The sequence below is a fragment of the Drosophila eugracilis genome, unplaced genomic scaffold, assembly GCF_018153835.1.
Source record: "Drosophila eugracilis isolate 14026-0451.02 unplaced genomic scaffold, ASM1815383v1 contig_2154, whole genome shotgun sequence".
Taxonomy (NCBI): domain Eukaryota; kingdom Metazoa; phylum Arthropoda; class Insecta; order Diptera; family Drosophilidae; genus Drosophila; species Drosophila eugracilis.
The window spans coordinates 8,399,909-8,425,418 of record NW_024573038.1 but is presented as its reverse complement, the minus strand read 5'-3'; the positions used below and the strand labels follow the sequence as shown (position 1 = coordinate 8,425,418).

General features: G+C 42.8%; 4 protein-coding genes across 4 annotated transcripts; 2 read left to right on the top strand and 2 right to left on the bottom strand.

Annotated features, from left to right (window-relative positions):
* Positions 1-337: 337 nt before the first annotated feature.
* LOC108114674 lies at positions 338-9,581 on the bottom strand. Its single transcript, XM_017225756.2, has 4 exons — positions 9,443-9,581; positions 1,893-2,558; positions 1,183-1,831; positions 338-760 (listed from the first exon to the last, which is right to left on the bottom strand). The coding sequence occupies exons 1-4, from the start codon at positions 9,482-9,484 to the stop codon at positions 534-536; spliced, it is 1,584 nt and encodes a 527-aa protein (XP_017081245.1). The 5' UTR covers positions 9,485-9,581; the 3' UTR covers positions 338-533.
* A 735-nt stretch (positions 9,582-10,316) lies between these two features.
* On the bottom strand, positions 10,317-15,313 carry LOC108114626 (small RNA degrading nuclease 5). The gene is made up of 4 exons (XM_017225693.2): positions 15,084-15,313; positions 14,793-15,023; positions 11,926-12,739; positions 10,317-11,864 (listed from the first exon to the last, which is right to left on the bottom strand). The coding sequence occupies exons 2-4, from the start codon at positions 14,843-14,845 to the stop codon at positions 10,572-10,574; spliced, it is 2,160 nt and encodes a 719-aa protein (XP_017081182.2). The 5' UTR covers positions 14,846-15,023; positions 15,084-15,313; the 3' UTR covers positions 10,317-10,571.
* Positions 13,002-14,677, top strand: LOC108114627 (innexin inx4). Its single transcript, XM_017225694.2, has 3 exons — positions 13,002-13,394; positions 13,449-13,747; positions 13,817-14,677. The coding sequence occupies exons 1-3, from the start codon at positions 13,118-13,120 to the stop codon at positions 14,342-14,344; spliced, it is 1,104 nt and encodes a 367-aa protein (XP_017081183.1). The 5' UTR covers positions 13,002-13,117; the 3' UTR covers positions 14,345-14,677.
* A 336-nt stretch (positions 15,314-15,649) lies between the features above and the next one.
* On the top strand, positions 15,650-25,199 carry LOC108114229 (serine protease nudel). The gene is made up of 15 exons (XM_017225095.2): positions 15,650-15,961; positions 16,520-16,663; positions 16,722-18,548; positions 18,603-19,675; positions 19,735-20,226; positions 20,286-20,619; positions 20,677-21,928; positions 21,993-22,162; positions 22,224-22,337; positions 22,400-23,384; positions 23,443-23,912; positions 23,970-24,261; positions 24,317-24,424; positions 24,489-24,632; positions 24,694-25,199. Exons 1-15 carry the CDS (start codon positions 15,943-15,945, stop codon positions 25,109-25,111), a joined length of 7,842 nt encoding a protein of 2,613 aa, XP_017080584.2. The 5' UTR covers positions 15,650-15,942; the 3' UTR covers positions 25,112-25,199.
* The last annotated feature ends 311 nt before the right edge of the window (positions 25,200-25,510 follow it).

Genomic DNA, 25,510 nt, shown 5'->3' with positions numbered 1-25,510 from the left:
TTACTTTCTTCGGTTTTATTCTGTAATATTATGTTTGTATTTTGAGTCCAGCTACAAAACGTCGCATAAAGTTGTATAAAAGTTTTGGTATTTCCATTGTTTCCATTTGACTAGCGAGTAAATACAAAAACCCAATCGATTCGCAGGCGACAGTTCAACCTACACACATCGTATATATATACATATATATATATATCGGCGTGTATATATATATATAAATAACACTATATAGTATTGTTAGAAACGGCTGCTATAAAATCACTGCCACTGTAATGGCCATTACTTGTCCCCCATAAGACTAACGTAATCGTCGTTAACTCTATGTATAAGTAATTCATAAGCGCTAATATTCGTTTAATGCAACAAGTCTATGTGGGATCGTCATCTCATCCTCCGTCGTCTCTATGGAGATTCCTGCCACCTCCATTATTGCCGCCTTCGGATCGTTCTCCCTCATCCTCGTCCTCTTCCTCATCATCATCCTCCTCGTCTTCGTCGTCGTCCTCCTCCTCCTCCCCATCTGACTGCTCGGATCAGTCGAATATGCAGACAAAGACGCGCAGACAATTCATTCCCACCTTCTCCCAGCATCCCTCCTCCGTGGGTCGTCCTTCGTGCGCCAGTCGCATCTTCTTGGGATAGTTTTTGGGACTGCTCCTGTCGCTCAGGTGCACGGGCATTCGCGCGTACTCCGCGCGAGGCTGGCGGAACTTCTCCATTAGCTCCGCCTGCTGATCGGTGAGGTTCTTTAGCTTTTTGCCTGGAATTGAACAAATATTTATACTTAAAGCTCACAGCTAAGAGAAAGACTCTCAATCTTTGGTTGAGTGATTCATAAAGTTTGAATGTAAATGATTTCTGAAAAAAAACCTTAAAGCTTATCGCAAGTCTAACTTTTTACAACATTATGAATAAGTAATAAGAAAACAAATGACAGTAGTAAATATATTATGACTCATATTAAAGATTGAATAATCTTATTAAATCGTTAATTGTTAATTGTTACTAGAATGAAAACAAATCATATCTGTTTCTACTCTCATATAAGAATAAAGATAAGATCATAGATCGTAAACGCAATTCTCTCACGCTGTCGTGATAAACTACATCTGCTTGTACAGTTCACTGAACTCCCATAGATAGGACCAAAATACTTATCAAATAAAGATAAAGTTTACTCACCCTCGAGGGCATCGCTGATGAGTGATATCTCAGTGGGTGGCAGTAGCTCCAGGCGTTCGCAGCAGCGTCGGAATTCGCTGGCGGTCATTCGCAAATAACGAGGTGTGAGGCATAGAGGTCCCAAGACAGTACGCCGGTTCTCCGGCGTGGCATCAATATGTTTACGGGCACACTCCGCCAGACTCCACGTGGCCAGGCATTCGAACAGCGTTACCTCCGATCTCAGCTGCAAGGTGTCTCTCTTCACCAAGGTCTCCAGCTCCTCAAAACGCAGATCACTGATCTCAGCCATAGAAAGCTGCAGTTCTGCATGCATATCGATCAGCTGGAGTGTGTTGTGCAGCAGAGCCACGCCATAGTCTTCGGTGGTAAAGGGATTCGGATTTGGAATGAGGTTGACCTGGGCTCCATCGCCATCGGCTCCGTTTTCGGTAGATTGGGATGCCTTGGCAGCCGCCAACTGCTTGGCCGCCGCCTTCGCCTTGGTTGCCTTCTTTCTGGCCAGCTGCTGACCCGTCTCCTGGGTGGTGATCACTGTCTGGTGCTGGTTGGTCAGGGCAATGCCCTGGTAGAACCATAGCGCCTTGAAGATGTCCAAAGCGGTGGCACACGAGATTCTGAGATCAAGTTCGCGAATACAGTAGATGATCTGGAAATTATGATTATTAATTAATCTTTGGTTTATTATATATTAATATATATATACTCACCAGATCTGGAACGTTGAAGCGATCGGATAGCTCGAGTATCTTGAGAAGGTGCTTGTGATCGCGATAGGGGATGAAGTGCTTCTCCATGTAGCGAACGATCAGCTCGAAGTCGTTCTTGTCCACATTGAGTATCTGGAAGTGGTTATCGCTCTTACGTCCACTATTTGGACCGGCATGTATAAGCTTGGCCAGCTCCACGCTCCGTTCGAGCACCGATTTCCGTTCGCAACGGATCATGTAACGATCATCACCGTTGACCACGATGAAGTCTATGTAGGGATTCACTATGATTGGAACGCCTGTGTAGATGTTGGTTTGACCACGGGAATAGGCTGGTGGTATCATGTGGGCAGGTGGGGCACTGGGCGCCGGAGCACTCTGTATGGCATCCACGTGGTGGCCATCTGGGCCAAGTCCGAACGGTAGCACCATTCTGTTTGGCTCCCTATCGTCGTTGTTGTTTTTGGGATCTGTGATATCTTTCTCCTTCTCCCGACGCCGCAGTGCCTTGTGAACAAGGGCTCCCACTAGCGGGAACTTGGTGATACGCTTTTCCTTGACCAGATGCTCCTCCAAACGGCTTTCGATTCGTCTCTGGCGGTATTTGTTGCCGGGACGAGGCTCTAAGCTGTCCCTGTCGTTAAAGGCAGTGATTTTGTTGGAGAACTGAAAGTATTTAAAAAGAGTTTTGAGTTTAGCATATTTTTGAAATCTAAGAACTTCAAAAAGAATGAATCCAAAAATTCAATACAAACAGAATCCCAAATTTGGGATAGCTACTAGTTAATCCTACCTTCTAAATCAAATGTTTTAACTTGTTTCTTACTATTTGCTAGTTTATTACTAATTAAGACATCAGATTTAGGTACTAAGTACTACCCAACGCTTTCATTTCAAGTACCGAAGCTTAATGTGCCTTAAAATCAAAAAGAGCTTGAGGTATAGGGTGGAACTTCTAGTCTATCACTAGTTTTCCGAGGGAAATACATTTTTTATCTGCTCCAAATAGGTGGATACAATTTACGACCCTTGCGAATGGCCAGTTAGTCATGCTGGACGGTCTCCGATTTCGCCACGGTGGGAAATCTGTAGTATTGGTGTTTTAATGGTCGTTGTAAGTACTTTCCCACCTGACTGATTGATTCATTGGCCCGCTTATCAGTCAATTGGCACACTTCAAAGCATAAATCGTTTTGGTGTCTAAACAGCCTTTAATCGCTGATTTTTGTACTTGACAATAAATTAGGCTCACTATCTGAAAGTAAATGCCGACTAATTAGCCAACCAGCGGAGGCCCAAACCCTTTTTTTTGGCGACTTTTTCAGTTAGCCATATGTTCTAATCGTTTGATTGCCTCGAACTCGGCTGCAATCCATCATACTATGGCCATAAATCATGTCCCATATCGAAAACGGTTGCACTGCTACCAAATCGACAGCCAAATTTCGCGCGTGATGTTATAATTCCCCCCGAAAAATACCAACCAATGATAGGAGTAGTTACTTAGTACAAAACGTGGTGATTAAGTTATAAGTACGCGTAAGTACAGGCAGCACAGTACAGTACTTAATCAAAATTGACAAATACCTAATGGTTACTTAGGCGAATTGAAATCCGTTTATTTCATTTACTTAAGCCTTTAAAGTCAGTATATTCAAATTTGAATGGTAGTTAAGGGGGTGGAAGAAATATGTCTTTTGGGCATGAATACTAAATTAGCTTTAAAGTGTTTGTAAAGGTTTTCGGGTATTAACTTTAAATCGATTCCTTAGACTTTAAGTATTGAATATGAAATCGAAGGTATGGAACTTCATTTATATTGCCTTTTGAAGTTCATAGAAAACTTTCACGTTTATGTAGTTGTATAATGTTCCTCTAGATTAGGTCACATGAACCTTAAATAAGGAAGCAGTTAGGAGCTTGGGAGCGATAAGATTGTTACGACGATATGCCGCTGTTATGGCCAATATATAGTAGATAACATAGTTTTTCAAAGCTTTAAAGGAGGCTTTCCAGGAGTAAAAACAATAAGCATGAAATTTTAGATTAACTTTTCACATCCCTTTAGGAAGAAAGCTATTCCTGGAAATATAGTACATATTTTCCATTAGATATTATAAAAATCTTTAAGAAGCCTACCGCTTGCTTGAAAATGATATCACATAAGATTAAATAAACATTCCATTCCTTAAGTCTGTTTGCTATATTATTTCTAATTTCTTTCATTCACGAACTCCACAAAGAAATTCATTTTCTTCAAAGGTAAACACTCGTATCTAAGCGTATTTCAAGGAAAGACATTCTGAACTGAAATCTTTGTTCATTTGGAAAGTTTGATTTATAGTTCCTGTTCTTGTTATTGCCTTAAGTACAATGCAAACAAAATTAATTGTGGCACAAAAAGATTGCGGGCAAATTTGCGGAGCAGAGCTAAAATAGCATAAAAAAAACAGAGTTCGAGGGGAAATATTAATAAAAACAAAAAAAATGAAATTATATGGCGATATTTGAACAGTTGTAAGGAAGAGGGAATCGGTCTTGAAGTGTTGACGACCGACCGAGCTACAAGTATAGTTCCCTGCTTTCTAGACTTGATATTTAAATGTTTACCCAAGGAACCGCAGAGGGGGGCGGGGAACTGTGTCGACTTGTGATAGTCTGATAGTGCAATAAATAAATTATCGTATGCAAATAAATTTATGGCTGTCATGAGGCGTTTATCATCTGCAGAGCAGTCACAGCGAAAGATGGCTTTTATGTACAGCACAGGCTTCGAATTAGCACTTGGGCTTCGTAAGTTGAATGTCTTTTGTTTATCAGCCCTGCTCTATATATGATATTGTTAAGAGGGTGTAGGTGGCGGTAGGGTAGGGTAGGGTGTCTTCAAATCAAATTTGAGACCCAGACCTTGTTCGTTCTTCGTTCTTGAACTTTACAACACACATGTCATTCGATTTCACTATCGCAAATAATCATTTATATCGTGCACTTCTTACATTTTATTATTACTTTTTTTTTTGGCTTTTGCTTATCAACAGACGACCCGTTCCATCAATCAATCGAAAGCGATTTACTTTGGCTTGCCACTGTCTGCGCGATATGTCGGCAAAATGTCTGTCCAGGAACCTTTTGATTTATACTTTTTGGCTATCAAATGTTGTAATAATTTCTAATATTGTAAATCACACACACTAATTGACTGGGCCAGTTTTTCGGGGCAGTGAGTTCCGTATTTTTGCTCGATTTCGAACCGAACGCCTCGAGTTTGAAATAGCGACTGCTATTCAATCCCATTGGCAAACTGCGACGTCGACCGAGGGGCAGCGATGTAGGCAGAAAACACTGGGGTTGTTCGGCAAAATGCGTCATGATGATCGTCGAGCAGTAAGAAATGCAACAATTCGTGGCTACAACATAAGAAATGCGTCGTCTTTAAATGTTCAAGAAAGGTATGAATTTACTTTTGAAGCAACAACGCAGGTTTTAGTTTGAATGATTTTTATGTTTTTATCAATTTATTAAAAAGTTTTGATCAGGAGGAGAATTTTGATAAGGCTAAGAGAAAGTAAATTATGTTTAATCATAAGATGGTCACAGTCTTTTATTACTACGTGTAAGCATGTAAAACATTCTTGAAGTATTATTCCGATTACCAATATCAAATTTCCAAAAACAACTTTAAAAACCTCATTCTTTGTGTCTCTCAAATATGAGTAAACATTTTTTCTTAAAAGATATAAGCTTGTTTGTTTAATAAAATGTCACAAAAAAAAAACCAAGCTGATTGTTCCACAAAAAATTAGAATTCTGAATATGAATCAGCATTAAATATATATTTAAGCTGCCCCATAAAAGTTAAGCCTGCCCGCATTTCCACACTACTTTGAAGTTGCAAAAACCCGAGGGAAACTGCCCAAATGCAGGTCGAGCGGAAATGAGCTCAAGCTCTTCGCTGGACAGCCTCAGGAATCATTCATAACTCGAATTATCAACTCAATTCGGTGGACAAAATATCAAGCAAATAAATCAATTTGTGTGCCCAAAGAGGCAAACATCAGAGTTAAAGGGAGCACCAACAGCCGGAGAAGAAGATTTCACTGTTGGATGAACCAATTAGCACGGCGATTGTGAGTGGGTGGAGAGTTCGATTTATTTTGAGTGGGTGGGGAGTGGTTGTGGGAGGCGTAGGTGGTGTGGGAGTGTCATATTTGACAACTGTAATTGTCGCAGGCGCTTTGTGTACGCACGAAATTCGCCTTATTGATAAGCAATGCAAATAGCACACTGAGAATAAAAAGTACATGCCCACATCCGAGCGAGGGCGTAATAATAGCAACAAAGAGCAGTTCTCCAAGGGCTGGGAGAAAAGCAGAATAGTTATTATCAGCGGCCAAGGCCAGGACAAAGCTGCAAAGCTGCTCGAGTTTGTTGTGTGTGCACAAGTACTTATGCAGCCAGCGAGGGCTGCCACAGAAGTTGGGGAAGCCAGCTGAACAGGCACAGCACAGCGATTAGATAAAAACGCTTGTTATGGTATTTATAACTATTTTTATCGAATTTGTATTTAAGAACCTTAAGAACTTTATGAGACTTACTGCTTGTAGATAATTTATTACCAGTGCAGTTAATAGTTTAACAACTTGAAAAACTAGGTCCAACTACTTTTCAACCTCCCCCCGCATAGTCACAGGCCACTTTAATGTTTACATATGTATTCTGTATGTGTGGCTGCTGGAGCAGCAAAGACTGCTAATGAGTCCCCATGTAAAGCGGAAGCTCCAGATGAGAAAAAACAGTTAACACTCGAAGTTCGCCTCACGAACGGCCTTGACATTGCTGTTGCTTGGGCGGCTATGACACAACAGGGCCCACTGTACACGCATTTCCCCAAGATCAACATAATAATCGGATCGCTAAAAACCCGTTTATGATCGCCGACCCGAATCAAATATTTGCATTCATAAGGGGGAAATTTAATTAGCAGCATCAACAAAGTGGAGCAGAATCGATATTTACCCCAAAAAGCAGGCGGGTGGGAAAAGTGTTTAATTAGTTGAATTCGAACATAATTACTCACATTGTTGGCTGCCGGTAAACAGCACGGAATATGCGTTGTTCAAAACAAATAATCGAACAAATGAAACTGCAAATAAACAACGAAATGGATTCCATGGGAAAGAAATAGCAGCCATGGAGTGGAAATCGAACTTAACCCATCTTATTCTAATTCCATTCGCTTCCTGATCCGCTGCCAACTCTAAATTCCACCTGCAATCGCCGCAATGTTCAAAAATAAAACACTTGCCACATTCTTCGGCGGACCAGGAAAAGTTCACAGCCAGTGCGATGGCTTCTCTATTTATATGCTCCTAATGAGGTGGTTCATTAAAATTAGCCCATAAACAGAGAGCCAAAGTGTAAGTACTGCAAGATTATGAAACAATCAAAGAAGCGGAATCGAAATATATATGTAAGAAAGTACTGAGGAGTAAATATCACGCGATCAACTTCACATTATAGGTTTAATATCAGATACCTTAGGCCTTATCACAAACCTTATCTATTCCTAGAAATAATCAAGTTACCATTTATTGTAACGATTTATCTACAAGACATGAGCAATCTTAGACTGTAACAAATCCGATTTGGATCTTGAACTTCCCACTTGAAGCCCCTAAGCTGCAAGTCCAGATGCGTAATTCAATTTGCCACGGGCCTGTGGCACTTTGGCACCTCCAATCCGTGACTCCGACTGACTCATAAATAGTAGGGTCTTTGTTCTGTGGGTGGACGATGTGGTAGAGCGCTCTATACTATAAGTTAAAGAGGCTATAGACACCGCTAGACAGGACAGCATTTCGCAACGGCAAATGACATCATTTGATTTGATTGCTGGCACACCGAATACCGTGAGACAACACACAAATACAAAGGAATGTTATTTTGTGTTGGTGCGGGAAAACTGCATTACTCATCCATCCCCTGCGAAGATCCAGCAACGAAATATATGACTCGGCCAGTCAAAATGACGGCCCAAATTGTTTTCTGGCCTTTTGGCAATATGCCAAGCAAATCAATACATTTCGAAGAATAAATATTCAATGAAGGGGAAGGTGGCGAGCATCCTCCTAACAATTACCAACACATGAAATTCATTCAATAAATTCTTTAGCTCAAACTGTGTACATTCTGCATCTGATTAAGAACAAATATATTTTTTATAAAACGGGGACTCACAGCTAAAAAAGTTTTCTCTCACTTATAGAAGATACAAAATATTTACAAAATATAATTAAAACTAGGCACGTAGGTAACATAACACGTAGAATAAAAGTTGAATTCAAATTCTCTGAGCTGCCATAGGAAATCAAATTTTTGTGAACTCAAAACTGGGTTTTCCCCACTAGGCAGGAGAACCTGATGTGAACAAAAGCGACGCCTCCCGAAATGCAAACAAAACATGAAAAAGGAAAAAAGCGAAAAAGGCGAAAAACTCACCCTCGACACGCAGGAAAATCGCTGGAGGTGGGGGCTGGCAGAGGAAAAACCCTACGCAACATGTTCCATGTTCGGCGGGGAAAACAGAAAAGGGCGGGGTGGTGGGTGTTCTGAAGCTGAATGAAAGTGGAGCAGTAGCGAAGGGCAGAACGGCAAACAGTTGGAAACAAATTTGCAATTGCTGACAAAAAAGAAAGAGGAGACCTTTGCTAAATTCATGGGGTTTGGCATAGGCCAATAGCCAATATCAAGAACGCGATTCTGGGATTCGGAAAAGGTAGTGGGCGGTGATTGGGGTCGCTGGGGCAACCAGTTGGTGCCAAGGGCGAAGCTGGGAAATGGACGTGAGTGCTCGTAACAATTGACAATGCGGCGTATGCGCGATGGATGCCCAGCTGATGATACAATGAAACACTGACACAGTGAACGACTTTCCCACTCAACCACACACACACACACACACATATTTACACCCGCACATATACAGTCGGAAAAACTTTCCTTTGAACAGGCTTTCATTTGCCAGTGTCTGTGTATTTTATGGATACACAATTTATGTTGGCCAATTGCTCGCCTCTGTTTTGTATACATCATTTCTTGTCTTTTGATTAATTACACATCATGGTGCCCATAGACTTACCCTAGTTTATAAAATTTTGTAGAATGACCAACTCTTGAGTTTAGAAATTTATTTGCCAATCCTCAGTTGTTGTAAACTTCCGCCCCGCAGGTTGCAAACAAAAACTTGAATGCAATTTCTGTTTACGCCAATTTGTTTATGCCAATTTGAGGCCGCTTTTCAGCCATGAATATACAGATATTTTGGCTATATAGCACCGATTCGCGTATATCTTTCCGATCCGAACCGATCCGATCCGAGAGTTTTGCGCGCCTCGTGCCAAACGGAATTGGGAAAGGCAGCCAACAACACGACAACGTCTCCGCTCGAGAGCCGAAAAGCGTATATACAACAAATTTTGTACGAAGAGCGCCAAGCCAAAAATATGAAAAGGAACAAAAAAAAAAACAAACGAGACAGCAGGAAAACATACCAAATTTCCCGGGCTGGCGTTGCCACCGTATCGATGATCCATCTCCAAAATATGGGTTCCATATAATAGTAAAGGTTCTTTCCAGAGTTTTCCAATTTCCACTATCACTTGTGTGATTTCAGTTGGAATCCGAAATATATGACCTAAATAAAATATAATATTTTGAAGTATTTCCCAGTTGATGGCTAAGCACCAGCCGTCTGGCAACTTTCTAGGGGGAAATTCTCAGTAGCTTTTCCTCAGCCGGACATGCGCATAATGCCTGGGAGCTCGACCCACAGGTCGTATGAGCATTTGTAAAGACACAATATTTTCGAGAGTGTGATAAGACAGATACGGGACTTTCCCTTTCCGAAGTAAGAGAGAGAGAGAGGAATAGGAAAAGCCAGGGAGAGCGAGAGTGCGTGGGATTTTAGGGAGGCCCATTTTCTGGTTCGGGCCCTAGACAACGGAGCACTATATTGAGGGAGGTAGGAAATTTATAGCCGTTATCAACACTCTCGCCTGGCCAGCCCGAACAACCAGCAACAACAAATATCGGGCAATGCAAACTAAACGAAACTAGGTCAAATCCCAACCAGCCCGTTTGGAATGCTCCGACCGGAAAATGTATTGGCCGAATTGGAGAATTTGTTATAATTCCTTTCAGGCACGAAAAGTATTTAAGGTTCTATAAGCGATGCTTAGGTTTGACCATTTCAGGTGTTCGAAAATGATACATAGATTGATTGATTTGTATGAAATTAAGACTGAATTAATTTATAAACCTTATTTTAAGTCAAAGGCCGTCCTACTGATTGCCAAAATGTATAGATACAAAACGTATAAATTTGCAATAAGCATAGGAAATATCCATAGAAATCCAAACCAAATCTTTTGTGAAAAAATAAATGTACATTTTATTTGTTTTTGAAGACTTTTTTCGATTTGAAAATTTTCCATTGATACATCTTTGTATGTAGTGCATTTTCGAGGTGTGAGGTGAAACAAATGTTGGTCATGTCTTGGGGATGATACGGCAAATTTGATTCTGCTTTAAGTTTCCGACTGGCCCCCCTTGGGTTTATTACCTAGGGGCACATGGATATAGATTAAGGTGAATAACAGGAGATGTATTCTCATTTGTTTTCTAACTTCCGATAGGCACACTAATCTGTTCAGTTCCGTTAAGCCGCTTAATGGCTATCTTGGCCACACCATTAGTGCACTCCGAGGATCCGCCCATTAGCACTAGGAAAAGGCCATTGTGTGCCACCGAATTCCACAGGCGATCGATGGTTTTGTCCAGTTTGGCAACACTCCGTTCTGCACTCTCCAACACAAAGTCCTGCTCTGCAACTTGAAGATTCGCAATTGTCAGGGCATTTTCCAAGGCAATTTCATTGACCTTGCGAACGGCTTCTTTTGAGGAGGAGACCTCGTGCACCCGCACTGCCAAGCTGTGATCCTTGGGAGCTGCCTCTCCTGCCTTTTCTATGATATCCTTAAGATGGGGCTGCAGATCGCCAACCGTGACGATGGCCGTTCGCTTGTCCCTTTTGGCTGCATGGGCAAATAGGTTATTGCTGATATTGTCACCGCTGGAGGCGTTTGCCAACTCCTGCAATCGTTTTTGCTGCGTAAGAATCTCATCACCAAATTCGATGCTGTTAGCCAGCTTCATCTTGACAAGTTTTAGCGTAGCTCGCGAATCCTCTATGGAATCGTGACCTTCGTCATTTTCCTGGATAATTTCTTTCAGGAAGGTCATGGCCAGGTGCTTCAGTTTGCTCTTGCGCCGTCGCACTCCGGAAATGTTAAAGCAAACGCTGGTGTCAATCACATAGGGATGCATCATTTGCATGGCGTTAAGATCGGAGTTCAAGGACTGCCCCACTAGAATAGCATCCGGCGGCAGCAGTTCCGAAACCTCATCCTGCACATCCTTCAGTGTCTTGGTCACCTTTTTCATGATTTCTTCAGTGATGCCAGAGTACTGGGTTAGATAATCGGTGATCCGGTTTCTAGGCATCACCAGCGTTTCGTACACTGTCTGGTACCTTTCGTTGACTATCGAAATTCGGGTCAATTCGTTAACACCGGCTTCTGTTTGACACATTTCACAATCCACGCCGTACATAGGACTACGATTGGTCACCGGAGCATACGAGTCCTTGGTGAACCTGAACTTCTGGAAGCGACTGTGCAGCTCGCCTTGCAAAGGAATGGGATAGCCTTCATCGACCATTTGCAGGGCAGATAACAGGAGCTTGGTGCGGGGGAACTTATCATCCTTATGCAGGTCATCTGGCACTGTCGCTTTCCTTTCTATAGGGAAGATCGTCTTTACGAACAATGTGGGATCTTTGTTCAGCTCCACAGCTGACTCTAATGATCCGTGTTCGTCAATCAGCTTGCGAGCCTGCACATTTGTCAAAGGAATCTGTAAAATCCAAGGCTATATTAAAATTTACATATTACATTACAACTATCAAGAACCTTACCTTAGCTATCTCGTCTATGATCTGACCCTCGTTACGAGGCGGAAGAAGCATCTCCAGCTTGGTGTTGAATATTTTGTTGGTGGCCTCGAACTGGCTTTCATTAGACAGGTAATGGTATAGGGATAGGCCCTCTAGTATGACCACAACACTGTGCGACAAGTTAAGCCACTTCTCCACACTGCACCAACGATCCGGTCGGCAGGGACTTTTCTGGCCAATGAGGGCAGACATCAGCAGGTTTTGGATGTCGGTAAGGAAAAGGGGTGTGCGAGCATTTTGAGGCGTGGCGAGGGAGGCGCGTTGGCCCATCTCACGTAGTCTCAGAGCAGGAACATCCTCGATCTGGCGCTTGCGGCGCCTCAATTCCGCCGACAGCTGTTTATACTGCTGCTCGGAAAGGGAGCATATTTCCTGAGGCAGGCTATCACCACCAGCTTCGTGGTTGCGACTTTTTTTGGCCACCGGCTCATCTGTGTCGGTGTGTTCTATGGCAGACGTCTGAGGTTCTTCTACAGATTCCGCTTCTTGCTCGGGATTACTGCGGATTGTTAGGCGATTTCGGGCTTTCCGCTTGCTGCCCACTGTTATAAAACCATCATCCTCGTCCTTTGCCTTAGCCTTCGCTGGCGACTGTTCTTCAATCTCGGCCTCCATCGCATCCCGCTTTTTGGCCAACTCTGCCTCGTGCAATCGATCGCGATCGTTCAACTCCATCAGATTTGCCAACGCAGCCAGCTTCTTCTTTTTCTTCTCGTTGCGCTCGTGCTGTTTCGCTGACAGCTGTTCCTTCATCCTGGTGCGCTTACCGTTTAAGCTGCAGGCGAGAAATATTAGGATTTTGGTAAGTAATCTAAATTACTTTTCTTCCCGAATTGTCAACACGAAGATTTAACATGTGCACATAGAAAGTGTGACCGCGCAACAGTAATCAAACAATACCTATATCTCTATGCAAGCGAAATTTTGCTGGTTGCTATGAATCGTCTTTGGTACTGTAGAAATAAGCTACCAGCTACACATTTCATTTGGATGGCGCTTTAGCTACCATCGCATGCCAGTAAGAAAGGGATAGCCATAGTGTACACCAACCGTTAGGTTGCCGCGTGTTTTTGGAAAACTTGGAATTACCAAATTTTGCAAATTCAGAACGAAAATAAATATTTAAAAACTAAGTGATTATAAATAAGACAAAATGTACGCAGCAGTTAAACCGCTTTCCAAGTATCTGCAGTTCAAGTCGGTGCACATCTACGATGCCATTTTCACGCTTCACTCGAAAGTTACGGTGGCCTTGCTGTTGGCCTGCACTTTTTTGCTTTCCTCGAAACAATATTTCGGGGATCCTATACAGTGTTTAGGGAGCAAAGATATGGACTATGTGCACTCCTTTTGCTGGATTTATGGGGCCTTTGTTCATGTGAATGCAAGTACGGCGCCTTTGAAGAACGGCGCATCACAGTGCCAGCCAGGTAAGCTTTGGAGTCCTTTTAAAGGAAATCCTTTCTAAGGATTCATCATTTCAGATGCCAAGGGATCTACTTCCATGGATGAACGCCGCTATATCATTTACTATCAATGGGTAGTTCTGGTTTTGCTACTAGAGTCTTTCGTATTCTATATGCCAGCCTTTCTCTGGAAGATTTGGGAGGGCGGTCGCCTGAAGCACCTGTGTGACGACTTCCACAAGATAGCTGTTTGCAAGGACAAAAGCAGGACTCATCTTCGCGTGTTGGTCAACTATTTCTCCAGTGACTACAAGGAGACCCACTTTCGCTACTTTGCTAGCTACGTCTTCTGCGAGATTCTAAATTTGAGCATTAGTGTAAGTTAACCAACTATGACTACATTTCCTTCCTATTTTACTAACTATACTACCTCCTTAACCTCACAGATTCTGAACTTCCTCCTCTTGGACCTGTTTTTTGGCGGCTTCTGGGCTCGCTATCGGGATGCTTTGGTAGCTCTTTTTGAAAAGGATTTCTATGAGTGGAACCGCATCGCCATGCAGGTATTCCCAAAGTGCGCCAAGTGTGAAGTAAGCAGAGGCGGTCCTAGTGGTTCGCCCACCATAAGCGACCACCTTTGTCTGCTGCCTCTAAATGTATTGAACGAGAAGATCTTTGCCTTCCTCTGGGTGTGGTTTATTTTGGTGGCTGTCCTCGTATCCCTGAAGTTTGTGTACCGCCTTACCACTGTTTTTTACCCCGGAATGCGATTGCACCTGCTGCGGGCCAGAGCTCGTTTCATGCCCAAGTCGGACTTGCAGTTGGCCCTGCGAAACTGCAGCTTTGGAGATTGGTTCGTGCTAATGCGCGTGGGCAACAACATCAGCCCTGAGCTATTCCGCAAGCTGCTAGAAGAACTGTACGAAGTAAAGTCGATGGGCAAGAAAAATCCGCCAGGAGCGGATGAAATCTAAAAGCTCAACTTTGACACTTGCCTTAATCTGAACTTACTGATGTAAGTTTTCTTTTTTCTTTTCTAAATCATAACTCTGGTAAAAGACTAGGATGACACGACAAGTGTTACACATTTTTTGATTTTCATTTTCATATTACTCCTAATCGATATGTACATATTATCGAACACATTGTTAACTAAACGTGAAGCTAAGCGAAATATAGCAATCTCAGTTGATTACTACGTACTCATGTATATATCATTTCTCATAAACTCTAATGGAATTTTATGTTTTGCGAATATATATATTACTTTCATGTTATAACATTAAAGATTAACGGCTTAACAATAATCTATAATTTACATGAAGTCTAATAATTCTAGTTTTTGATTAAACTCTATGGTTGCTAACATTTTAAGGATATAAGGTATTAAGATAACCTAAGAGATGCGATTATAAGTCATACCTTTGCGATCTAGCAATGCTGCGCAGGGCAAGTCTCGTTCGGGTCCACATCATATTGGTTATCTTGTGTTGAAGGACAGTAAATATAGGACCGCCTTGCACATACCGTAGTAAGATCGGTGGCTTAGCAAACTGGTCAATCCTTTACTGTCCGTTATTTCCTCTAATGGAGGGTTAGATCGACAGGGCAAAAACGTTCTTTGCTTGCGCATCAATTTTTATTGACTGAGTTCTTTGAAAAGACATGGTTAGACTCTCGATTCCTGCTTTTTTTCTCACCGCAGCTACTTACATTATGTCTTATAGTAAAATTTTGATAAAAGATTTTTTCACAATTTTCTAATGATTATGCATGTGTTTTTTTTTGTTTTAATACCGTTTATGATTTTTTTTTAGAATAATTTTTTCGGTGATTGACGTTAATGGTCAAATCCTTTTTTTGTGGAACCTTAAAGTCTCGAAGAAAAATATTTTTATTTTGAGTGCGTTGTACGAAATTTGTATAAAACTGATTTGGAAACATCTGAGTGACAATTAAGAACTAACACTGGGCCTGCTTAGCTCTGACATTACATTTTTCAAGTAGGCTGTATGGGTGGGTGGATGGTTCGTTGCTCTGCCAAGAATTCTCCTTCAACTTGCACTTTTCGACGGTCATTTCAGCTGACCTCCGCAGTTGCCGGGCCATTTTTCATTAACCAAAAAACCTTAAAGTATGAAACGTAGCAGAAAAGTGCAGCAGTGGCTAGTGGAAGTGGGTCGTTTGCCCGCTGATCCACTTTCCAGAAGCCCTTATAAGCGGCGCATTCAATCACCGTCGGCTTCAGTTGCCGTTTGCCGGGCGGATCGCGCGGAAGTTCATCGTTATCGTCGTCGTCGTCGTAGTCGTGGTTATTACCGTTCTGGATTATCTTGGATATCAAATTCGGCTATTACAAGTGCTTTTTGTCGATTTTTGTTTTGGTGAATCGCTGTAACCCGAGTCTCCTTGTTGGCCAGCCAATTTAACAAAGTGCTAAACATATAAATAAAACCCCAAGAACGGGAGAACCTATTCTTCAAAGAGTGTAAAAGTTAATGTGTTAGCTCATTTAAAAAATGTTGAGTGCTTAAGTTATAAATCCAGAAAGAAAAGTTCATTTTTGTGCATAATGAATTACAACATGGATGGTATGTGTTCGGCAATCAAATATAGGAAAATATTAACCTTTAATAATGTTATGAAACTATCATTTTTTGTTTTTGTGAAGTTGAAATTTATTAATATAATAGATAAGCAACGTGAATATATGAACTGTAATAAATAAAAATTTAAATAATTAAATGTTAAAGGATAAAAAACAAAATAATAGTATTAATTAATTAAAAAAGTAATTTTCAACTTCATTTCCGTACTCGTTGGCATACATCATTATTTTTTTGTCTACTCAAATGTAATTTTCACCCACGTATCTTAACAATTTAAGCAAGAAAGTGAATTCCATAAAATGGTTGAAAGTTCCAATTTATTTTGGACTGTGATCAGCACTTTTATAAAAATTATTGCGAAACTGCTGAGGAGGCCAGAAAGTGCTGACCAAAATAAAAAAATATTATAAAAGTATGTAAACTAAAAACGTACATGAACTGGTATAGGACAAAAATATGTTAACAATGGGTGATGAATAATTAACTTAATAAGCAAAAAGTAATATTTATAAGAGAATAATTTAAACTGGAATTCCTTAGAGCTGGAGGCCACCAGGTTGCTGCGACATCCTCGACGTTGGTGGAGCATTGGCTTCAGCAAACGAATCTTAGCCATATCAGTTCTGGTTATCATAATATTGCTGTTTTCCCTGATATATCATGGCCTTGTAGTGGAGAGAATTGGTAAGTTTAAAAGTTAAGAAATTATTTAATGGATATAAACCTTAATTACTACTTACAGATCGGGTTCAGCAGATTGAAGCATTGAATGCCAGGCACCAAAAGCTATTCAATCAGCCCTTTGAAGAGGATCAGTCTGCTCTGATTATGAGCCCTCAAACTTTGCATTTCAAACTGCTAGATGAAGATACAAATAAGGATTTGGATGATAGTAAGACTTTAAGAAGAAAGCACCTGAAACGAATGTTGGTAAAGTTCCGATTGAACAAGAAGCATCGCACGCGTCGTGGGTTGCCCCGCTTAGATTTGTTGGATCCTGTTCGGATGGAGGCCAACCTTCAGCAAATATATTCCAATCTGAGGAGTAAACGGGCGAGAGAAGCTCTGAGCCAACTGGAACATGAGTTTGTGAGATGCAAGAAGCAAACCCCTCATGATTGCATGTCCGCTTTCTTGCGTATGTACAAAATGGCCAGGGAGGTGACTGAGAAAATGGAGAAGATGAAAGCCATCATGCGGGAGCAGCAGCCGAAATTGGAGTCAATGAGCCTAGAGTCCTATGAAGGGAGAGGAACATTTTCCCCGGCAGATCTTATCCAGGAGACAACTGAAGCGACAACTGCGCCAGCAGAAAGTGCCACTGAAAAGCCACCGAGAACCAAGATCAATCCTTCCAGGATAAGTTGGATTATTGATGGCCATGATCACGATGAGAGCCCAGTTTACACAGATCATGCTCCTAAGAATGATCAAACAAAGGGGTTGGGGAACACCACTGAATTGGTGGAGAATATAGTGACGAAAGTATCGGAAAGCACTACTGTAAGGTTAAGTACCGAGAGCACCACAGAGAAGATCAGTTGGATTCTGGATCACTTCGACCATCCTCAGGAGATTTTGCGCACAACTGAGGGACCAGGGCAGCGAGCCAGTAGAAATGCAACCACCCCATCGGAATCAACTATAAAAATGGATCCTGTGCTGGATACGAAAACCACAAATAGTGAATTCGTCGTAACCACTGAAAGTGGTGTGATTTTAAATATAACTACAGATGCTCCAATCGAAGCTAGCAACACCACCGTTCAGCGAAAACTTTCCTTTGATTGGATTATCGATGGTGAAGATGATGGGGAGCCGGAAGTTAAGATCAACAACACCACGACAACCACTGCAACAGTTGGTACTACCGAACCTGTCATATCCACTACAGATCTGCCAAAAATCACATTCGAATGGATTATTGATGGTAGAGAAGTTGTAGAACCAAAGGGTGATTTAAAGACCACCTTGCCACCGGATACCACAACAGAAGCCGCGGGAACTACAACAGGACAGCGAAAGATGCCGTTTGATTGGATTATCGACGGGGAAGAAGTAGTGGAGCCTCAGGAGAACTTCACAACAACTACCACAATTGCCACAACACTAGCCATTAGCACAACAGAATCTGACGACAGAATAAATAACTTTACTGCTCATCCCACCAAGCCTAAAGCGGTAAAGTTTGACTGGATAATCGATGGCGGGGAACCCAGCGTTGAGGTGAGCACCACCACATCAAGAGAACCCAAATTGACTACTAGGCAGGCAGACAGCAATACGGAATCCCATCCGTTGGACAATCCCAGCAGCATCGAAAACATGCTGGAGAGCTTTGAGCGACATGAAGAGGAGAAGCCTGTCCTCAGGGTGCTAGGTGGGAATGAGTCCCCGTCGGAAAATGTAACAGATGTCTACGAACGTCAGTTTTGGTTGAAGAAGTTTGAAGATCAGGCTAAGCAAAATCAAAACGAGCTGATAGATACTTTTGGAACGGCTTTGGATGCCAAGGCCCTGGACAAAATGGGACCCAAGATCAACCCGCTCAATGGCCACCTCTGGAATGGTGAGAGTAATTTCAGTTTATCGAGTACGTAATTTGTAATGATTTGTTTTCCAGCTGCCGATGCCCAGATCCTTAGCCTGTGTGAACGAGTGGCGCTGAAGATGCGCAATAAGGTTTCCCCAATAGCAGATGGTGAGACCAAGGAGAAGGGAGAAACCTTCACAGCTTCACCTAGTGTCCAGTTCACTAGCCGAGCGCCAGGCGGGTTTCCCGTTTCCGGCGAAACCATGAAAGCCTCGGCCCAGTTTATGTTTAATCCAAACTTTGGTATGCCCAGCATTCCCGTCTGTTTCTACATGACGCCTGCCAACTTCCGCATGCCCATGTGGTCGAATACGCCTACATTTATGGGCATGCAGGGAGCACACTTCGGGGGATCGTCGAATCCAGGTGGAGGAATATTTTTTGTGCCCCAGCAATTTGGACCGAGTGGAAACTTTTTCGGAGGGAGTGGCGGATCCGGGGCCGGTGGTCAGAGTGCCAATATCTTCTCAAAGAATGCCTCCCCACAAAAATCACCAAATGGTCAGCAGCAGCAGGTCTACTGTAGTTACATGCAAAATCAATCTGGTCAAGGATCAGGACAATCACAGACTTCCAGTCAACAACAGCAGGGAGGGCAGACAAGCTTCTCCAACGCCAATTTTAAGATGAGGCATGCCAATCAGTCGGGCTCTGCCCTTCAGCAAGGGCAGATTATCTATGCCAGCTATGTAGGATTGCCACAGCCATCGATCCAGGAGCGTTCCAGGTGCCCTGAGCCTGATCAGTTGTCCTGTTTGGATCAACGAAAGTGCATTCCAGCCTTGAGATGGTGCGACAATGTAGTGGATTGTTCGGATGGCAGTGATGAGTCTGCCTGCACCTGCGCTGATCGCGTGGATGAAGATCGTTTGTGCGATGGCTATGCAGATTGCCCTATGGGTGAGGATGAACTGGGCTGCTTTGGCTGCGAACCTCTGGCTTACTCCTGCTATGAAAATCTGGAGGAGTTTGGCAGACACAATCGCTCAACGATATCCATGTGCTACAATCGTCTGGAGCGATGCGATGGATTTATGAACTGCCTAAACGGACGTGATGAGGAGCAGTGCAGTATGTTGGTCACTAATGTAGCGGATCATATGGTTTGTTGACGGATATACCTTAAAGGGATATTTATAATATTCCTTAAAATCTTTTACAGTCCCATGCTGCTTCTGCTTCTGAGGGCTATCTGTACCACAACTATCGTGGAGATTGGCATCCTGTCTGCAACAATGGTGAAAAGTGGGCAGCTTCAGCATGCGGTGTAGATGGCAAGGGTGTCCGGGATTTACCAGCTTCGTTAAATATCAGCTTCCGGGCCCTGACCTTACCTGGTCCTTTTATTGAGCCCTCTCTGAATTCCGGAATCCACTTTGCTCAGGGCTGTCATGGACGCAATAGTCATGACTCCCTGGTGGATCACGTAGCCTTCGTCAAGTGTCCACCGATGCAGTGTGGTGTGCCTACGAAATCCTTGATAACGGAGCACTCGAAGAAAGTTAAAAGAGCTCTAGAAGAATCTAAGGAAATCGTTGGCGATGGACGGATTGTGGGTGGAAGTTACACGAGTCCCCTCCAGTGGCCATTTGTGGTGGCCATTTATAGGGATGGCAAGTTTCATTGTGGGGGAACCATCTATTCTGACCGTTGGGTGAGTTGAAAGATTCATATGTAAGCTAGTTATATATTACATTTATTATTATCTTATAGATTATCAGCGCTGCTCACTGTGTCATTAACTTTGCAAAGTACTTCTACGAGGTGCGTGCTGGCCTCCTGCGTCGCACCAGTTACTCACCCGCCACACAAATCCAGCCCGTTTCCCATGTAGTGAGCCATCAAGCTTACGAGCGAAGAAGTATGCGAAACGATCTCTCTCTGCTTCGCCTGATTAATCCTCTACAGTTTAATCGCTGGGTGAAACCAATTTGCTTACCCGACAAGGGGAGAACAACGATAGGGGAAGATTGGATCTGGGGACCTGAGGAACACACTTTATGCACGGTGGTTGGATGGGGAGCTATTCGTGAGAAGGGACCAAGCAGTGAGTATTAATGCAATTTAAACAGTGAAACTATTATTACAATATACGTTTCCTCAGGTGATCCCATGCGGCAGGTAGTCGTTCCTATACGCAAACGATGCACTGATCCGGAAGATCAAGCTTCAGAGGACATTTGCGCCGGAGATCCGGACGGAGGTCGCGACGCCTGCCAAGGTGATTCGGGTGGCCCACTTTTCTGTCGCAGCGTCACTCAACCGGAGGAGTTTTATCTTGCCGGAGTCGTTAGTCATGGTAATGGCTGTGCTCGTCCGCAAGAATTTGGTGTCTACACGAGGGTCACTCTCTACTTGGACTGGCTGGAAATGGCAGTTTCTTCGCGTTTGCCGAACCGTCAGCCACTTCAATTCTGTCCCGGATTCATTTGCGTCTGGGGGGGTAAACGATGTATAGCTAAACGCCAGCGTTGCGATCGTAATGTTGATTGTCTTGGTGGCGAGGATGAGGTGGGATGCACCTACAACTTTATACCAGATATGGTAGGTGGTGTTCGGCAGAATATAAGCACCACAACCGAAAGTGACTATCATCCAGTGAAGGAAAAAGAGGACAAGCTGGATAAAATGCGAGAAATTATTCCCATTGAAGATGAAGATCTGAAAGCGGAACAGAACGATGATGAAGACTGGGAGAACACTACTTCCTTTGAGGAAAATGAAAGTACTCTAGGTCAAATGGATTTACTTTTAACTGAAGAAACTGCATCAACAACTTTAAAGGAGACTACAGTTCAAGGCTCTACATGGATTGATTCAACCACAAACCCTTCAACTATAATGACATCCTTAAATGTAGAAACGCCCAAAATCGAAACATCAACACTTGCGTTTACTTCAATGAAAACTGAACCGGAATCAACTTCAACTTTACAAACCACTTTACCAACCACCACAGTTCAAACGACAACCTTTCCCACTTCAACCGAAGATTTAACCAAGCTTACGGATTTAGTTACTCAGTTTATAGAGAGGACTACTGTTGGGACAACCAAGGAGCTAGTGACGACAACTTCCTCTGTAATAACAACAGAAAGTCCCAGAACAGAAACTACGGAGGAAGTAAAGGAAACAACAACGACAGACTTCACAACCACAATTAGCACTAGTCCCAGCTTCACCACCACGCCACTTACTACAATAACAACAACTGTATTCAGCACTAATAAGGCTGAAGAAACCACCACAACGACGTTAGCACCAACTACGACTACTAAATCCCCTAAGCCTACAACGACACATAGTCATTCTCAGAAGGATCACATACAAATTCCCAATAAATTTGTGTGCAAAAAGTGAGTTGACTTGGGAATATAAATTAATTTTATTTTAATGAATGATTTTCTTTGCTTCCTCAAGAATGTCCCAAATTGTAGATGTAATGATGCGTTGTGATCGTAATGTGGATTGTGAAGATGGAACTGATGAACTGGACTGCACATGTAGGGACTATTTAAAGGGATCTTTAAGTGGACTCATTTGTGATGGCAAGGCGGATTGCGAGGACCTCACCGATGAGCAGGACTGCGGTATTGACTGGGACTATAAATTAAGATTTTTTATATTTAATACAATTTATATACTTTCCAGGAGGCTGTCATGCTCACGAGTACCGCTGCCCTCTGTCAAAAACTTGTTTACCTTTAAGCAAACGCTGTGATAACGTGGTGGATTGTAAGTTCAAGGAAGATGAGAGGGATTGCTGTAAGTACTGTAGTACTATTACTATATATTCGTGGAAATAATCCGTCAATTTTTTATTCTAGTTGCCCTGACCAATGGCCATGATATACACTTTGATGTCCATCAACAGCCCAAGTTCAGCAGCGCTGGAATATTCTCTAAAAACGCTCATGGTGTGTGGCGGGTTGTCTGTGCCCATGAGACGGGCTATCATGAACATCAAGCCAATACAGCTGATGCCGTTTGTGCCCTCCTGGGCTTTAAGGGAGCTCACTACTTTAACAGCTCAGAATTCGTGAGCCAACAGGAAATGCAATCTATCACACCGGAATTAAAGGCAGGCAGGACCCGCATGGTGGCTCAACTTCGTTACATGGTCGGTGACAATATCCAGTTGACCGATAACGAGGTCATAATCCCCGAACTAGGTCTACCATCCGCTTCAAGACCAGAGAAGGATCGTCTGTTGCCCCGCAAGTGTGTGGGCATCTACGTGGAATGTAATCTCCTTTCCAATAAAACCACGCCACTAAAGACCTTTAGTGCTGGGCTTGCCGTAAGCGAAAAGCCAATGGAACAGGTTCCAGTTCTTCTGCCCACCATTGAGACGCACAACACTCCAAATGTGCACTTCAAGCCGCAAGTTCCATCAGTTGTAGTAAATAAAAAAGATGAGATCATGGATCGTCTGGACAATCTGATCAAGAGTAAAAAGAATAAAACGATACTGGTGAATGAGCAGCTCCACGAAGCAATCGAGGAGCTACATTGGCCTTGGCTGGCAGATGTCTACTCGAACGGCGATCTCTGGTGCATCGGAGTTCTGATTAGCAAGAATTGGGTTTTGGTCCATGAGAGTTGTCTATTTGGCATTGATTTGGAGACCCACTACGTCAGCGTTTTACTGGGTGGTGGTAAGACAAAACGCTCGGCCCACAAAAGTAATCACGAACAGATCCGGCGAGTTAACTGTTTTGAGGCAGTTCCGAAGTCGGATGTACTGCTGTTGCATCTGGAGGATTCTGTGCGATTAACCCACTATGTGCTACCTACTTTCCTGCCTGAGAGGTGAGTTTTTCATTTCGGAAAATACAGTTCAAGATAATTAAATTTGTTATTGCTGCAGCTCTCATCATAATCAAAACGATGCAAGGGACTGCATCAGTGTGCTTCATGACGATGCCACCGGTCGCATCAAGACTGTGGCTATCACCCGCATGAAAAACGTGACCAACTGCGATTCCTGCTACAAGCTACAGGAAAAACAACCGCCGGCAAATCTGATGCGTATGCTGAACGTCAGTGCCGAGGACATGGCTTCTATTTCGGAAGAGGTGGAGCTCATTAATGGGGTGGCGCCCACAGAGTTGCCGGCAATTACCAAATTTACCAGCTGCAATCAGTTTGGCCTAAAAAATGTCAGCGATTCACATCACAATCCCAGCGATCAGGGTGTGCTGGTCTGTCGGGACACGCACACCGGCTGGTTCCCAACGGCCATGTTTAACTACAACAACACCGATTGCCAAAGTTTTAAACAGCCATTTGGCATTAGAACATTGGAGCTGGCATACAAGTCGCTGCAGGATATAATAGGTGATTCGATTGTAGTCTGAAAGCTCGACCAAAGCTAATTTAAATTCCCCCCAATAGACAAACCCAGCTGCAAAATGTTGCAGCCAGCCCCAGAATGCAGCACCCATCGTTGCCCGCTGGGTAAGTGTCTGCCACAGACTGCGATTTGCAACGACCGATATGATTGTCACGATGGCAGCGATGAAGATGAAACCAAATGCCGCCAACAGAAGCAGCGATGTGCCCCCGGCGAGATGAAGTGTCGGACAAGCTTCAAATGTGTGCCGAAAAGCAAGTTTTGTGACCACGTACCTGACTGCGAGGACATGACGGATGAGCCAACCATCTGCAGTTGTTTTACTTATTTGCAGTAAGTCCAAGGATGTATATGGTTTTTCATCTCATTAAATTTCTGTATTATATAGAGCTACAGATCCATCAAAGATATGTGATGGCAAGCGAAACTGTTGGGACAAAAGCGATGAGAGTTCCGTTCTGTGCAATTGCACTGCGGATCATTTCCAATGCAGTTCGTAAGTTGATTATAAAAACTTTATACTTTTATTCTTACATTTTCTTTTTTCTTATCCTGAACAGCTCCCCTGAAGATTGCATTCCTCGGGATTTTGTTTGCGACAAAGAGAAGGATTGCCCCAATGGCGAAGATGAGCGATATTGTTATGGCATAGAGCATCCTTTGCGCCTGCAGAAAAAGGATTTCTGGGCCAACAGTCAGCACACGTAAGCATATAGATCTAACCTTCAGAAAGCGATTATGTTGATTAACCTTAACTTTCAATAGACAACCAGAGACGGCTCCTCAGTACGGACAGGTCATAGAGCAGACCTATGGCATCTGGCATACGAAATGCTTCCCCAAAAGCCAACCGCCACAAATTGATGAAGTTAGGGATATATGCAAAAAGTTAGGCTACAATCCGTATAGACAGCCCAGCTACCGATTGATTGACGATGAGGAGAGCAAGCCCGTGCACACTTATGAGTTAGCAGATAGACAAGGACGAAGCTTTAGCAATGAGTCGCTGTTGGGAAAGTATCGCGATTCAACCAAGGCATTAATCATTAGCAAGTTCTCACCTCTTCAACTAAACGATCGGTTAACACTGTTCCTCAAGTCTAGTAGACCGATTGCGGAGTTGGTCAGGTGGAATGCCACCGATTCCAGCATGTGCTACAGACTGGAGATCAGATGTGCCTAATAGCTTACGATGTATTACGATGGTACTCTCGTGGTTATCCTTTTGTGCGTTTTAGTAGCAAATAAATGCGAGAGCTGTATGATTTTTATTAATAACTTGTTTTTATTTTAATTTCATATTATTTTTTTTATCAGTTTGCGCTCGCATATGGTTGCATATTATTATTTCATTTGATTTTATTTTCAAGCTTGGGACTTTGGGTAGTTTTGTAATTTTAGTTTAACAAACGAGTTTTCGGTTTTTATAAATGTAAAAAATCGCCTTGGTTGTTACATCAAAATTCAAACAATGTAATTAATTAATGCACTTAATTAGTGTTGGGTTTCCTTTAAATTCGTTAAAAAGACATAGGTAATCGTATATTAAGATTAGTTTTTCATGAAAGAAGGTACTTGAGAA

Coding starts and splice junctions, on each gene's coding strand:
- LOC108114674 (XM_017225756.2), bottom strand. CDS start 9,484: ATGGATCATCGATACGGTGGCAACGCCAGCCCGGGAAATTTG. Junction 2,559..9,442: donor ACGCCAGCCCGGGAAATTTG/GTATGTTTTCCT, acceptor AAATACTTTCAG/TTCTCCAACAAAATCACTGC. Junction 761..1,182: donor CATCAGCGATGCCCTCGAGG/GTGAGTAAACTT, acceptor GTTCAATTCCAG/GCAAAAAGCTAAAGAACCTC.
- LOC108114627 (XM_017225694.2), top strand. CDS start 13,118: ATGTACGCAGCAGTTAAACCGCTTTCCAAGTATCTGCAGTTCAAGTCG. Junction 13,395..13,448: donor CGCATCACAGTGCCAGCCAG/GTAAGCTTTGGA, acceptor TCATCATTTCAG/ATGCCAAGGGATCTACTTCC. Junction 13,748..13,816: donor TTCTAAATTTGAGCATTAGT/GTAAGTTAACCA, acceptor TTAACCTCACAG/ATTCTGAACTTCCTCCTCTT.
- LOC108114626 (XM_017225693.2), bottom strand. CDS start 14,845: ATGATGTGGACCCGAACGAGACTTGCCCTGCGCAGCATTGCTAGATCG. Junction 12,740..14,792: donor AGCATTGCTAGATCGCAAAG/GTATGACTTATA, acceptor TCTCGCCTGCAG/CTTAAACGGTAAGCGCACCA. Junction 11,865..11,925: donor TCATAGACGAGATAGCTAAG/GTAAGGTTCTTG, acceptor TGGATTTTACAG/ATTCCTTTGACAAATGTGCA.
- LOC108114229 (XM_017225095.2), top strand. Junction 20,227..20,285: donor CCATCTATTCTGACCGTTGG/GTGAGTTGAAAG, acceptor ATTATCTTATAG/ATTATCAGCGCTGCTCACTG. Junction 23,385..23,442: donor CCTACTTTCCTGCCTGAGAG/GTGAGTTTTTCA, acceptor TTATTGCTGCAG/CTCTCATCATAATCAAAACG.